Below are 13,554 nucleotides of genomic sequence, written 5' to 3'. Positions count from 1 at the left end.
AGTGTACCTGCTGCTGCTGCTGCAGTATTCCATTTTATTTTGTATTTTTATTTTTATCCGCTTCTCTTCCACAAAACTCTCTTACAGCCCCCGCCCCTCCCTTCCACTTCCTTTCTCTAACAAGCTTATTAGGGTTAGGGTTTTAAAGCCCCCCAAACAGGCTTTCCTTAATTTTATATATTTTGGGTTTCTCAATTCGACATTTTCTTTGGTCGCCGGCAGGTTATTTTTTCTTCTTGGGAGCGAATGATCTTTCAATGCCTGGGCCACGAAAGATCAAATCTTGTGTTGCAAAACCTAGGAAGTTGAAAAGCGCTTGCTTTTTCTATAAAGAAGTGGGTGATTTAGGTGTTTTTTCATCCACAAAGACCTCCAATTCGTCTTCCTTTTTATCTTTTACTCTCCGCATGCCCTTAATTTGATTCCCACCTCTCTGATATTTTGGGTCCTCATGGCGCCAAGTCGAAGAAAAGGTGCCAATAAGGCCGCAGCCGCCGCCGCGGCTCGCCGACAATGGAAGGTTGGTGATCTCGTTCTTGCCAAAGTTAAAGGTTTTCCGGCCTGGCCTGCTACGGTATGTCTACTGCTTATATGTTCCAACTAGCTTTTTGGTTCAGACTTTCTCTTTCTCTCTTCCCATCCCCCTCCCCCCCCCCCCCCCCCAAAAAAAAAAAAAACTTAGCTCATATTTTTTTAGTCTCCCCCACTTAGCTAGTAAGTTTTTTCTCTTGTCATAATTTCCTCGAGATTTTCAGAATATGGTTTAGATTTCGTTGATGTGTGTTAGTGGTTGTGGATCTGATGCCAAGTTTAATTATTTGGTCCCCTTTTCACTGCATATGGCTGTTCCTGGTTCTGTTAGATGGAAAGAGTGGTTTTATTCGTGGCTTACTTGGTGAGGCTGTATTTGCTTCATAACTAGTTGAATTGAACATATAATTTTTCAAGGAAAGGGTAGAGGGAACTCCACATTTTATGGTTCTATGCGTTTTGGACTTAGAAATGAGTCTCGTAAACCTTGGGTTGGTGGGGATCTCGCATCTGTATTTTTTCTTTGGTAGGCCCAGTATTGTAACTTCATAAGGAGTTGTCCGAGGACTTATTCTGGCATTGAGTGAGACTGAGATTTCCTATACAACATAAAAATGGTAGAACAGGATGAAATTAGGAAATTTAGTTTATTTAAAACTCTGGACCATGGCAAAATTTCACTGCTGCAAGGAGGGCCTATGAACTACTAACAGAAGCGCAGTATGGGTCAAACCAAAAAGCACAATAAGGCTCAACTTTTATTCTGCAAAGAGATGTCTGCTCCTTTTTATTTGTTAGATGAGCTCACTACTACTTTTATGAATTTTTCTAATGATATTACTTTAGGTGTCACTCCAATTACATTTCTCTAGAAATGCTTGCTAGCTAGTACTTGAACATGTCATGCTTTATCGGTTTAGCAATCTGGCAATCTTTCAGTTTCCTCCCAAAAGAATTAATTTGATGCCAAGAGGCTGTGGTTTCTTTTTCCTTGCTTTTTTTTTCCCATTTGTTTGTTTAGGTGATTCTGTTGGCTTGTATCATTTTCATTTAGAAGGAGAATCGTGTGAAAAGTTGACTAAATATATCAATCTATCTAGATCAAATGCTTTTGCTAAATGAAATGCCTAGTGTCATTTGGTGTTTCTGCATGTGAGAATTTTGAATTATTGTTCCATCAGTGTGTTCAAGAAGCATAAACTTAAACAGGAGTTTAGCTACAGAATGTTTTGTTAGCTTTAAGGTGACAAAATATGATAGGCTCTCTCTCTCTCTCTACATTAAAAGGGTTGAAGGCAAAATACAGGTCCCAACACCAGTATTTAGCTGTCCCATTCTTCAAGTAGTCAATTTTATTCACGCTGTAGTTGATAGTGAATTTTGGAACATGGCAAGTCATTTCAATTGCAATTGTAATATATTCCTCTTTTTGCGCCTGGCCTAATTATATAGACGATAGTTATTTTATACTTGTTAATTTGAATGTTGTTTAATCCTCTTCAAAAGAATGAATACAGTAGAAAGAGTAAATTGACCCTGCTTGGTTGCTGTTTGCAGGTAAGTGAGCCGGAGAAGTGGGGTTATGCTACGGACTGGAAGAAAGTACTTGTCTACTTTTTTGGAACTCAACAGATGTGAGTTCTATTGCTTCTTCTCTTGTGGCTATTTGGTTTTCCTGTTAAATGGCATTACATACGTCAATGGTATTACATTTCAGTAAAAGTCTATGTTGTTACATTTGTCTAATCTGCACATGATGTCTGTTTGTTCATGCATTGGGTGGCTATATGCATAAAATTTTTTGGGCACTATCTAGAGATAACTAGGTAAGTATTATTCTTTTATCTGTTTGACATTTGAGGTTTCATTTTTCATCTTTGTTTTGCCCCTTAAGCTTGGAGGCCACTGTATATCTCTTGAAATCTAGGTAATTGACTAACTTACGAATCATTGCTAAGCATTTTAGTGTTAACTTTTTTCCACTGCTGGGGATAGTCAAAACACCATTTCTTGGCCTTGGAGCACCTAATTGAAGGATTGTTGCAAGGGTCGTGTAGTCCCTTGGTCTACATCTGGTCCATAAGTTAATCCATGATGTAACTTCATTGTTGATTTATCTAGAATAACTGATATAGAACTTAAATAGGTCCAAGTTTGTCAGGTTAGAAGTCAATTTGGGGTGGCTGAGTTTATGTGCTGATGGAAATTCTTAAAACATTGATAGTTCCAAGTGGCCTTTGTTCTGTCTTTCTCTCATTCCTTTTTTCCTGTTACTCGGTCTGCTTCTTACTCCAGTTGACCTTTAGGACTATCTCACTGGTTAACCCAGTATAATTACTTGTCTCTCTCCGTACTATATGTCCAAGACATAGTACAAGGATGACATATTGACACAACAAGCAGGAGACACTTACAATTAGGTGATGTGCAGATAGAATGTTGTTTCCGTGGACTTACGTGTGCTCAACAGATGATCTTTTTGGAGTTTTTTTTGGGTGTTTGATGCACTTGTCTTTTGTTATTAGATTTCTTAAAATTCAGCTCCTAATCCAGTCTTTTGCTCCTCTCAGTGGGAATAACATGTTGTGGTTTTGCTTTTTTGGGTTTGTTTGAATTTTGTGGTGAAATAAAAAATTTGGAGACTTGAGGGGCATTATTAGAGAAAGTTAGGGCTTTCTTATTTTTAGTTGATGGCATGGTGGAATGGTGGGGATTTAGCATCCTTTCTTCTTCCTTTTCTTTGGATGGATCTAGCCTGTTGGCTATGGCAGCTTTCACCTTATTGTTTGATTGACTTTTGCCCAATGTAACAAAATGTAAAAACCAGCTCAACATAACAAAATGTTCAAACCAAATAAACTAAGCATGCACACCAAACACATGACAACAAATAATGGTATCAAAATAGATAAATACAAGTGAAGTTGTAGGCCAGGATTCAATTATTTGTGTTAAATATATATATGCAACATTTTTTGATATTTTGTTTTTTCTCTGTCGTTACAGAGCCTTCTGTAATCCTGCTGATGTTGAAGCGTTTACTGAAGAGAAAAAGGAATCTCTTCTAGGCAGACGTCATGGAAAAGGTTCTGATTTTGTTCGTGCTGTGCATGAGATAATTGAAAGCTATGAGAAGCTGAAAAGGCAAGATCAAGTCAATAATGCAAACACCACAGTTGAAGGTACGCTGGCCAGTGAAAATAACTCTGGGGAACTATCAATCAAATCTTATGCAAATGGTGAAGCTGCTGGTACAACATTTCATTTATGTCAGAAAAAGACACATTCTACTGCAGAAGAAGATGATGTGGGTGTGAAATCCAAGAGTGGTACTGCTGTAAATGGACAAGAAGATTTGCCAGACAGAGGAATGCCTGAAAATGAGGTTGTTACAGAAATGGCCTGGGCAAATACTGACTCCTACAGAAAAATTGTTGAGAGCAATAGGTCACAAAAATGTTTCACACGTAGAAGGCCTCCCTCTGCTCGACGGGCTAGAAGCAGGGCAGATTCTAGTAAAGTTAAAAATTTCATAACCCACTCTGGGGTCACAGCTAGTGTATTTCGGGATGGATCTGGGAGGAGAAATAAAAGGATTAGAAAATCACCTGATGTTTTAACTGGCCATGATATGGATTCGCATGATTTGATTTCAAATTGTAGTATTGAAGGGAATGACTCAGAAATCTTGACAGCGGACTCTGATTCACTGAGCTTGAATGAGGGCAGCACTGTTGAGTCTGAATGTAAGGATACACATCCCGACTCTGTTATTGAACTTGCTCAAAGAAATGTTGAGAACCAAAGGCTTGACTTCCAAAGAAATGGCATCCATAAAAAGAGAAGGATGCCTAATAGAAAAAGGCCTAATTCTGAGGTTGTCGAATTCAATGCTAGACCAGATGAAAAGGTAGATTCAGATGCTGATCTTGTTAAGGGTGAACGTATCTTGCCTGGAGATCAAGAGAGATCAACTGAAAGATTCCCCAAGGAAGATGGTGATGAGCACCTGCCTTTGGTCAAAAGAGCTAGGGTTCGTATGGGTAGGGCATCATCTACTGGACGTGAACCTGAAACTTCATTAGATACTGAAGAGAAGCGGCCAGACGTTTGTAATAGCCTTTCGGATCATGTCCATGTGTCATCCGATCGGGAAGGAGATGGTTCTACAGATCAGAACCCTTCTACTGTGAAAGGAGATGTAGAAAATTCACCACCATTAAATAATTCTCATGCCATGAAGTGTCACTTATGGGAAGTAAGAAAGAATCAACACTTCGGTAGTTCTTTAGATGGTGAAGCTGCTTTACCTCCATCAAAACGCTTGCATCGTGCATTGGAGGCCATGTCAGCGAATGCAGCTGAAGACAATCAAATAGCTTCAGATGGACCATCAACAACAAATGCTGACACTAATGGATTTTCTTCGTCGTCAGATGACCACACAAAGTTCTCTCTGGAAAGACAGTCAGTCAGTCAATTTGGAGTCAGTTTAGCAGAGGAAAATCTTAGTAATAATGATTCTCGGGATGGTGTCTCTGAGTTTTCTGTGCAGTCTGACTTGCCAATAGAACAAGTTAGGATATGTTCGGGAGTGGTGGCAATTCGCTCCAGTGATGATAGCTCAAAGAGTAAGTCATGCAAAGATGATGTGGATTATTCTGATGGTAAAAATCTTTTAGAATCTTCTTCTGGTGACCTCATTGATGCTGCTTTAATTTTAGAATGCCCCAAATCTTTGTCAACTAAAGAGGCCCATGTGAGTACTAATGGTTCACTGGATGCGGTCTTGCCATTAAAAGGTGGTTGCACAAATGGAAAAACTGATTTGGGCAAGTCTCCGGAAACTCTTGATGATAAAACATCCCTGTTAAGTTCTAATCTTCTAGCAGCGGAAGATGCCACCATTCAGTCACCACGTAGTGCTACCAATATGCAAACGGATAATGCAGATGCCAAATTTGATGAAACTATGAAGTCGTGTCAATTCATATTAGAGGACAAGAAACAAGTTAATGAATTGTGAGTGTGCCAACCATATTTTGATATGCTTTCTTATCTATGATTATCAACTGAGTAATTAATTACCTTTCTTTTTTGTACCGAGCTCTTGTATCCTTTTTAACTATCTCGCTGTTGTAAATATATTTTTGAAGTTTTACAATTTTATAATTTTTTTCCACACTGAATTGATTATGAATTTTTCCATAGGTTGAAGGATGTTGGAGCAACTGGACCCACCATAAGGGATTGTGATTCTATGTTATCTTCAGCTCACATGGATGTTATGACTAATGGCAAAGAGGATCAAGATCACTCTCACTCTAATTCTATCTCTGATGATCATTCAGGGGATAAAACAGTTTCAGTTACCCAGTCGTCATCATCTCTGACTGATGGTTTGGACTCCATTATACGTGCAACACCGCATAATTCAACCAGCAATGCACCTGTATCAGTTAATAATTCTATCCAAGTTAATGGTTCTTGTAGCCCTGCTGTTCATTCCCATCATGAGACTCAAAAATTTGCTGAGAAATGGAACTACAAAGAAGCTAATGTTGCTCTGACATCTTTTGAGTCTATTCTTGGATTACTAACAAGGACAAAGGAAAGCATTGGTCGAGCGACGCGTAGTGCCATTGAGTGTGCAAAATTTGGTGTTGCTGCTAAGGTAGGTTTTGTTCTTCGCGTCATTTTCCTTTGTCCCTTTTTGGCTGGCCTTTTAGATGGAGGACATTTATAGTTTGTGTCCTCTTTATAGATATACCAAAGTATGAAATTGAAAATTATGCATATTTGCAGAAGAAAATCCCCTTAATGGAATTGAATAGTCCATATGAGCTTTGACTGTTGATAGTGGATACTTTTTTGGGCAACTAGAAGAAGCTATTTAGACACATTTTAGCGTCAGCAAAAAAAAATGCCATGGTTGTTTTTCTTGCGGCTTTGCTTTGCAATTGAGGTGTTGTCTTGATGCTTCTCCTGATGTATTTACAGGATTTTAATGGGTTATCTGGTGCATTTTCCCTATTCCCTAATCAAGCACCATTTTAGTTTCAGAAAGCAAAGATCTTGAGTGTGTATTTGGTTATTTTTATTTCATTATGCTACCAGTAACTGTCAAAATTTTAGTCATTTAATAACTGAAAGGATCAGTTTAGAATTGTAAGCAAGCTCAAAAAAAACCTTGTTCGACCTTGTTCGACTTTTATAATGCATTTCCTTTCAATGATTTATGAGTTTGTACATATATAGTTCTGGATATATGCTAGTTATTTGTTTTGGTTTTTAAGGTTCTTTTGGAAGTTCATAATTGAGGATTATTGTCATGGAGTGAAATTAAGGTTGCATCAGGTTAGCAGACTTACTGTTAAACTGCTTGTGCTATTTACCTAGTGTGGGAGAGGATTGTTACGAATATAGAAAAATCCTTTGTATGTGTTTGTGAATCAAGTATGTCCCAGTTAAACTCAGCTGGTTCTGCTGAGCTATAAGTGAAAGATATGTGATCCGGTAGGTTGTATGAAACAATACAATCTAGGTTATCTTGAGTCCAAGATCAGAAAAATTGAAAACAAAAGCTCTAGTGATGAGAATTTTTTCAGGATTATTCAATTGGAAAGAAACACAATTAAGTGGTTTATGTGAGATAAGCATGAATCAGAAAGAATATTATATACCTAAAAGTCCTCTTATGCCATTTACTCTAATTTTCATTGGTCTTGGTTCATGCATGTTCCTCTTTGGCCTACTTGGGATGATGAATGTTTTTATGATACATGAAAATGGAAGTGTGATTATCAGGCTTGGTTGGTCATCTTGAATGAACTTGTAAAATCAATTCATCCTTTTACCGCCAGGAGTGTTGGTTAATTAGGTGTTCAATTGCAGTAGCAATTTATTCATTTTTTTTTTCAAACTTGTTAACAATTTTGGTGACTCTGAGGGATTCTTAGATTGCAGTATTCATGGAAAGATGCATTGCTACTTTGGGCTACAAAAGTTTGATAAACTTTAATGCTTGAGTCAAGTTAAAGTTATAAGTTTAAATTTGGAAGGCTTTAATTTAGGTTTATTGGACTAATTTATTGTTTGGTTTTGGTCCTGTCATTTCCCAGATATTTTAGATGAGAGACTCGTTCTAGTGGATTTATCATTTAGTGAAAGGATGTCTGACTGTCTTTGAGTTTGAAACTGTTGGGTTCCATTGCTCATGTTGATATATTTATATTGAGCATTTGGTTCTTGTAAGCAGATGATAACAATATATGTTCCTCATTTGCCATATTTTGTGTGACCTGAAGGCCTTAAGAGATGTTCAATTTTCAAGGTTTTTTTTTAATTAGAAGCTAGAGATACAAAACTTCAAAAAAAAAAAATTTTAATTCCTGAAATATGGTTTGCATGTTAAGAACAAGGAAGGTTAATCAAATGACAAATTTTCCTTGAAAATATATAAGTTTTATACAAACACCCGTGTTGGAAAATTTGTGGAAAAAAAGGAGGGGGGGGTCCTTGGGATACTCTTATAGAAAGGGCATGCGTTTGAGATATTTTTACAAAGGATATGTATGGGCTTTCACACCCTATATCCATTTTCATTGTGTAAATTTAGTAGTTTGTTTTGTGCATATACTCTTCGCAATGAATAGCCGAAAATTGTGCACTTCATTAATTAGCCATCCAAGCATGGCCTTTGTACAAATCCTTTTTATATTTCCTCTCTTACAAAATCATTGATGCAATAGATTGGTGATGAAATTGTTAAATCATGTGATTTTATAGTTCCTATGACAATTCATTTCTTCCGTTGTTAAATTGCAATGCAGTTCAAATGGTGAATACTACTCCATCCAATCAAAAGTCCATGTTGTAGATGGACCCTGCACAACTCTGTATGTTTTTCAAAATAGTAGAACATACAGGCATATGACGAACTGGTTTGGCTAATTCTGTATGTTCCAATTTTAAAGTGAAAAAAGGTGCATGTGGTATATTCAATTTTGTTGGGGTCTAAATTATTGTATTTTGTGATAATCAATCTATTAAAGAAATATATGTATCCTAAGGTAGGAGGATGTACTGTATCATGAACATGAATGTAATGCATAGAAGATTAAATGTGTACATTAAATTTGAGTATTGTTGGTAGTTTCATCCTTTGATGTTGGTGGAAAACTTAAATCTCTCTCTCTTTCTCTCTCACTCATTCACTCTTAGGTGGTAGAAATTCTTGCACGGAGTTTGGAACGAGAATCAAGTTTACACCGAAGAGTGGACTTATTCTTTCTAGTTGACTCTATTGCGCAGTGCTCAAGGGGCTTGAAAGGTATGTTTATCTTTTTATGAATTTCGATATATGGTGATTTTTTTTCCAGTTAAGACTTCCATTATTACATTAATTGCTGTATGTGGGTAGTTGGGCTGAAATGTCAAAATTTCAGGTGATGTTGGTGGCATATATCCTTCAGCGATTCTAGCAGTATTGCCACGTTTATTGTCAGCTGCTGCTCCTCCTGGAAGTAGTTCTCAGGAAAATCGTAGGCAGTGCTTGAAAGTGAGTAAGATTTCTTCTTTAATTGATGTTCTATGTTGTGAACAGTTATTTGTACATGTATTCTTGAATTTTAGTTCCTAACATTGCTGTGATTTTACTTGAAAGGTTTTGAGGGTCTGGCAGGAAAGAAGGATCCTCCCAGAATCCATTGTTCGCCACCATATCCGGGAACTCGATTCTCTCTGTGGTTCATCTTGTTCTAGAGCGTTCTCACGTCGTCCTTTACGAAATGAAAGGGCATTTGATGATCCAATTAGAGAAATGGAGGGCATGAATGTTGATGAATATGGAAGGTATGGCTCCTCCATCTCGTTTGATATAAATTTTTATGCATTACAAACTATTTAGAGGAAACGACAGGGAAGTAGTTTAAATTTTACTATCTTCAATGGTCTATTAATTCTTGTGTTACTCGTTCCTTTTTCTTTTTATTTGTTTATTTCTGGGGTGAGCTACTGGATTGTCATTATTCAATCTTCTTCTGTTGTTTCAGCAATTCAAGTATTCAACTTCCTGGATTCTGCATGCCTCCTATGTTGAGGGATGAAGATGATGGAAGTGATTCTGATGGAGAGAGTTTCGAGGCAGTCACTCCTGAACGTGACACTGAAAAATCTGAAGGAAATATGAAGCCTGTCCCTGTAGTTGAGAAGCATCGTCATATCTTGGAAGATGTTGATGGTGAGCTTGAAATGGAGGATGTGGCTCCCTCTTCTGATGCTGTTGTTTCCACTAGTCATAGTGCGGGAACTGATATTCTGCATGCATCACATCATTCAATTGGAAATCCAGCTTCTGCGGTCTTTGCTCCTCCATTACCCAAGGATGTTCCACCAATGTCTCCTCCTCTGCCAGTATCTCCTCCACCCCCACCTCCACCCCTACTCCCAGTTCCTCGAGCGTCTCTTCCTCTTCCATCTGAAAGGCCTGATTGCATTGCAAATAGTCTTAATTCTAAGCTCTTTACTTGTTCACAGGTAAACTCAGATTCAGAGTATTAGTGTTCCTTTCATATTTGTTCTCAGTTTTCATATGGCTGAGTTTTATTGACAGGACATTTCAGAATTTCTAATTTTAATATCATGCAATATGGATTTGCAGAACATAGAAGATGACTTGCAAAAATCTACTGCAGATCAGTCTATTGCACCAGGATTCAACCTTTCGATTTCTGAGACAGCTCAATGTTCTTCACATGGCCATATTGATTTTCATTCTCAGGTGCCAAAACAAATACCAAACTCAACTAATTGTTCATTCAGTAGCCCACCTGTCTCCCATCCACCAGTTCGAACAGTAAATAATCCACCAGCTGATGGTGCATTCAACAAGGGTTTCCATTTACGTCCGCCTCATCCTGCTCCATCTAATCAGTTTTCCTACATGCAAGTCGATCATCGAGCACAGTCGAGGGATATCCCACCAGCGTCCCACCCCACCAGATTCCATTTACAGAACACTGATAATGGAAACTTTTACAGAGATTGTGATAGGATGAAATTGGCACCACATGATATTGGAGAGCGGTGGAGGGCTCCCCCACCTTTTCCTGGTAAAGATTCTCCTTAGCTTTTATCGGTGTTCTGAGTTGCATTCTGTTTTTCCTTCCCCCCTCCAATTTGCATGGCTGGCAGTAGTAAGAATTAAGAAACTTCTTTTCAGGGCCACGGTATCTTGAGGGATCAAGAATGCCTTGTGCACCCGCTCCATTTTCCAGCCAACTTGGTGAAGCAGCACCACCAAGCAATCATTGGGCTTTTCCTCCCCGAGCCATGAATCATATGCCTCATAGGCCCCCTTCTGGGGGTCCAATACCTGTGGCAGCTAGAGGTATTTTTTCCTGCACTTTTTCCTAGGAATATCACACCATATTCCCTTTACAATTACTGCCTGATGTCCTTTTTTACTCAATTGGAAGCCAACATTTATTTGAGTTTGCTTGAGGGAGGGTATAGGGAGATTGGCACAAGTTTCTGGTAGTGAAAAGATTCTGATGGGTGATGAGAAGTGAAAATGGAGATAAAAATGTATGCAAAGGTTTAAGGAGAAAAGTAGTAACAGGTTGTCCATCAAATTTACTTGAAAGGCAGTAGACACATGGTAACATGAGATTAATAGGGGTTACCATGTAGCTTGTGCCATATAATCCTGCGGAAGGCGGCTTTCTATCCTTTTATTATTTATTATATAGACTCTATATAAGGCCAATTTATGCGAGTTGGTGTAGGTAGGGCTGATTAAGCAAGAAGTTTGTTCAAAAGACAAGGAAACTTTGAAGGTTGCATGCTGGGGAATGGTTTGCATTACTTGTATGCAGCTTTTATGAAACTCTACAGGAGGGAACCGGTTTGTATTGTGTTTTTGGCCTAATTTTGGTTTTCTCTGTATTACAGGTCCCAACTGCTGGAGACCGAGATGAGTAATCATCAATGGCTTCAAGTGAATGGTATATGGTTCCGCCTTGTCATCTTCCTTTGAGTATTTTGGTATCTCTGGTTCAATTAGTTAAAGAAAAATGAGGAAACCTTCAATTTGTTGGGATATTGTTGATAGGTGCAACCGGTTTCTTTTTGCGGCTTGTTCAAAATATGGAGAATTTTTGGCTGATCTGTACCTTGTATAAGATATGTACCGTTGATGAGGAGGATGTCCACGAAGGGAAATAACAGCATAGCCATTACGTGACTGTAAATATGTATTTATGAATCCCCTCGAGTAATTGGAAAGGGAGCTGTATCCCTGAGGCTGCGAGTTTGGTACCTTAATATATAGTTTTTTGAAACTCTGGAAACTTTTAGTAGTCCTATTTATTTCAGTAGCGTGGCATAGGACTTGTCATCAACTTTTTGGCAAAAATTATAGGACGACCCTTTCTTCTTTTCCTCGTGGCTCTGCTTAGTCTCTGTAAAAATCTAAATGTTGCTTGTACATTCCAGATAGTATAATTTCGTCCCAGCTGATCAGAATGATTGAAGCTGGAGATTCCTCGATGTCACAAACATTTTGTTCCTTGTGGAGTGTAATATTCTTGCAATAGGAAATGGTACCAACTGCCGGATTTTCTATTTTCCTTTCCCCGATGGTTGTTATTTTTTTTTTGCCAAAGCTGAGAAACTCAGACTTTTGCGTAAATAAACCTAGATCCCCGAACAACCTTCAAAAGCCGGCAGTCTACCCAGAAACCCAACCCTCCCATTTCGATGTGGGATAGGAAACCCCACAGGGTGCCCCGCTGCTAACAATGCAATCATTTCGATGGTTGTTATTCAATATCTATATTTTGAGAAAATCTTAACAATGCAATCATACCGCAACTTTGTTTGTTGAATACGTTAAGAAAAGTAATGCCCCATTTATTTTTGTTTGCATTCCAACCACAGCCGAGCCCTGGAGCCTAGCTTGTGATTTTGTTCTGAACAATCTTCCAGAATGTGTTGATAGGGATGGTTTTTAGCATTTAAACACTTTGCATCCGCTGAAGGTGTACAAACTTCCCAGTGTTAATGGCATTATGTCACTCTCATCTGTGCTTAATTTTTTGTATGGACACTTTGTGTACGGTCGTAATGGATTGTGTTGTGTCATTATTGTATTTGGGTCGAAAAACCTCTGCTCTGGCTTTACTTTTTTCAGCCTCTCTAGTTCTTTAATTTCAAACTCTTTTTTTTTTTCCAACAATAGAGAGGAAGAAATTTTTAAACCTAATCCTCAACCCAATTCAAAAGGCAATTGTTGACTTTCAAGTTGGACCAAGAGACTTAAACTCTCGTCACTCAACCCTCACTGGACCGATATGGGAGAAAGGGGAGAGGGAAACACTCAGACTGACGCTAGCTATTACCACTCTCCATTTTTTTTTAAATTTCAAACTCTTTTGCTAAACACTTTTTGAGTGTTTCTCTTTCAATTGGATCATTCCCAGTGATGATGATGTCATCTACATATACAAGTAGAGCTGTAACACTCCACACAATCTATTAAATATTTTATGCGGTTAAAATCATTTTGACATAATTCACTGTTTTACAAGATTAACATCTATATTATATATATAAAGGCTGAGGAGGGGTTTGGGATTAATATTTATCGTTGCTTTATGAATTTTCTTTTTTTTCTTATAAAAATTTATTTTAACTGCATATAATTATTTATGACTATTTATACTTTTAACTATTTAAGTATGTGTTTTCAATATAACTACTTCTAAGCATTATAATTATCAATATAAAATTATTTTATGAAAAAATATTTAGAAGATTAAAGTTTGCTTCAGTAATAAATTATTAAAATATATTATCATAAATATTATGTATTTTTTGATTGCACACACACATTGAGTGTGCATTGAGTACTAGTACTAACCTATGCTGAAAACAACTCTTAACATCTTATTAACATATTTTTACCCATTTTATCATATAATCCATCCAATATTTGCTATTATCAAAATACACAATAAAGCT

General features: G+C 37.6%; 1 protein-coding gene across 1 annotated transcript; it reads left to right on the top strand.

The window, feature by feature from the left end:
* LOC113696297 (protein HUA2-LIKE 3) lies at nucleotides 1-12,081 on the top strand. The gene is made up of 12 exons (XM_072064591.1): nucleotides 1-574; nucleotides 2,089-2,165; nucleotides 3,538-5,553; nucleotides 5,743-6,205; nucleotides 8,755-8,863; nucleotides 8,979-9,091; nucleotides 9,197-9,384; nucleotides 9,585-10,068; nucleotides 10,193-10,643; nucleotides 10,754-10,921; nucleotides 11,485-11,537; nucleotides 11,645-12,081. Exons 1-11 carry the CDS (start codon nucleotides 452-454, stop codon nucleotides 11,508-11,510), a joined length of 4,218 nt encoding a protein of 1,405 aa, XP_071920692.1. The 5' UTR covers nucleotides 1-451; the 3' UTR covers nucleotides 11,511-11,537; nucleotides 11,645-12,081.
* Nucleotides 12,082-13,554: the final 1,473 nt, after the last annotated feature.

This window comes from Coffea arabica, chromosome 1e, assembly GCF_036785885.1.
Source record: "Coffea arabica cultivar ET-39 chromosome 1e, Coffea Arabica ET-39 HiFi, whole genome shotgun sequence".
NCBI classification, from domain to species: domain Eukaryota; kingdom Viridiplantae; phylum Streptophyta; class Magnoliopsida; order Gentianales; family Rubiaceae; genus Coffea; species Coffea arabica.
Note: the sequence above shows the minus strand (reverse complement) of the source record. Positions and strands in the feature narration are given on the sequence as shown.